Genomic DNA, 1,687 nt, shown 5'->3' on the forward strand with positions numbered 1-1,687 from the left:
GAAGACCATTGCCAAAGCACGGGTGGCACAGGCCAAGGGGCACTATGCACAGCCCGGCACGACCCACCAACCTGCCCCTCGCTGCCCAGACCCAGCTCCTGGGTCTGCCGGGGGGCTTCCCTTAACCATGGCCCTTCCCCAGGGCTGGAGAAGTCCCGGGGGGGAGCAGGACAATGTGTAGGGCAGGCAAGGCATCCTGCCACCCTGCCCTCACCTCTTGCTACGCCCGTCCTGTGGGTGAGCAGAAACCTGGGGGCAGCTTTCGCCAGCGCAAATCCTCCCCAGCCTTTTGCCTGACTTCTTCCAGCCGAGACCCCTGCACCGGGAGCCCTTGGGCTTTCCACGTAAGCATGAAACGAGCCATTCCCATGCACACAGTGTAGGTATCCACAGCCTGTCCTGGGCTCTGCCGAACCTGGAAAAGAAGGTTTGCACATCCACAGGGCTGCATGGCCATGCAGAGCTGGCATGGGCTGAGGCAGGAAAGGCACTGGTGCTGGCAGCGACCCTCCAACAGCTCTCGTCCCAAGGCACCCGCTGCCAATTCAGGTGTGCATTAGCCTTACTTCATGCTCCTGCTGCCCGTTCCGCTTGCTGCAGCAGAAAATCCCTGTTAGCCTTTTTCTGCCACTTCAGGAAATGATCTGGCAGCTTGTCCCTGTCTGCCAGCTCCAACAGACAACTCCTGGGCATCTGGGCCCATTGCTCAGGCAGCGATTTGGGCATGTTTGGAAAGGCTGTGCATGCCTGTGGTGTGCGAGCAGATCTGCTGTGTCCGAGATGCTGCCTGGCTGCTTGTGAGACAGTGGAGGGCGAGGATGCCAGGCAGCAAGCCTGGTGCAGCCAAAATGCATCACATGCGTGGATGAACTGCTCGGGTGCAGGCGAACCTGGCATGTCAGCAATGCTGCACAGATCACGAGCTGACGTGCACCCACAAACCGCCCGCACGTGGGTCATGTATGCGGTACGAGATGGATCTGCCACCTCCAGACCAGACGGTGCAGGCAGGTCTGGAGGATTTTAAGGAGCAAACACAGCTCCTTCCCACCACCAAGCATGCTTTCCTACAGCCAGCCATCATCTCTAACCTCGGGCCTTAGGGGCAGAGCCTGCCAAGCAACTCCCCGATGAACACACGCTATCACCCCCCCTTCCCATTAGCAACATCCCAGCTGCTTTGCAGGAGCTCAGAGACCCTCGCTCTGCTCCGGCTCACTCGGGTGCCCACCAGTCGGCGGGGCCTTCTGCCTTGTCCAGCTGCTGCCCAAACCTGGCCTGCCCACAGCCGGCGGGTTTCTCTCCTAGTGTGGGTTGCAATAGGATGAGCTGGAGCATCTCAGACTCCCGGCAGCCCTTTGCCAAAGCCATCCGCCCCAGGGCTCGCTGGGGAGCAGCCTGAAGAAGCCCAAAGCCGGCCCCACAGCCCCCCCCAGGCTGGCTGCACCCCATGGCCTTCGGGGAGGCAGCCATCCAGGCCCTCCCCCTTGGCTGGGCTCCCGGTGCGGGCAGGAAGGGAGCCGGTCCCACACAGGCAGCCCCTTGCAGGTGGCCCCGGCAGCCCACGCACTGCCTGACAGCCGGGACCACCCGGGAGGCTGCCGGCTGCCGACCACAGCCGTGGGGAGGGGGAACGTCCCGGGCGGCTGGCCGGGGCCGGGAAGCCTCTCCGGGCACCGGGACAGGG

General features: G+C 63.2%; 1 protein-coding gene across 1 annotated transcript in view; it reads right to left on the reverse strand.

Annotated features, from left to right (window-relative positions):
- The window catches only part of NHSL2 (NHS-like 2), a 24,361-nt gene extending 22,990 nt beyond the window's left edge, over positions 1–1,371 (reverse strand). Inside the window, 1 exon segment of the mRNA XM_009332003.1 lies at positions 1,232–1,371. Coding sequence (XP_009330278.1) covers positions 1,232–1,371 — 140 coding nt within the window.
- Positions 1,372–1,687: the final 316 nt, after the last annotated feature.

Source organism: Pygoscelis adeliae, unplaced genomic scaffold, assembly GCF_000699105.1.
Source record: "Pygoscelis adeliae isolate BGI_AS28 unplaced genomic scaffold, ASM69910v1 Scaffold339, whole genome shotgun sequence".
Lineage (NCBI taxonomy): Eukaryota > Metazoa > Chordata > Aves > Sphenisciformes > Spheniscidae > Pygoscelis > Pygoscelis adeliae.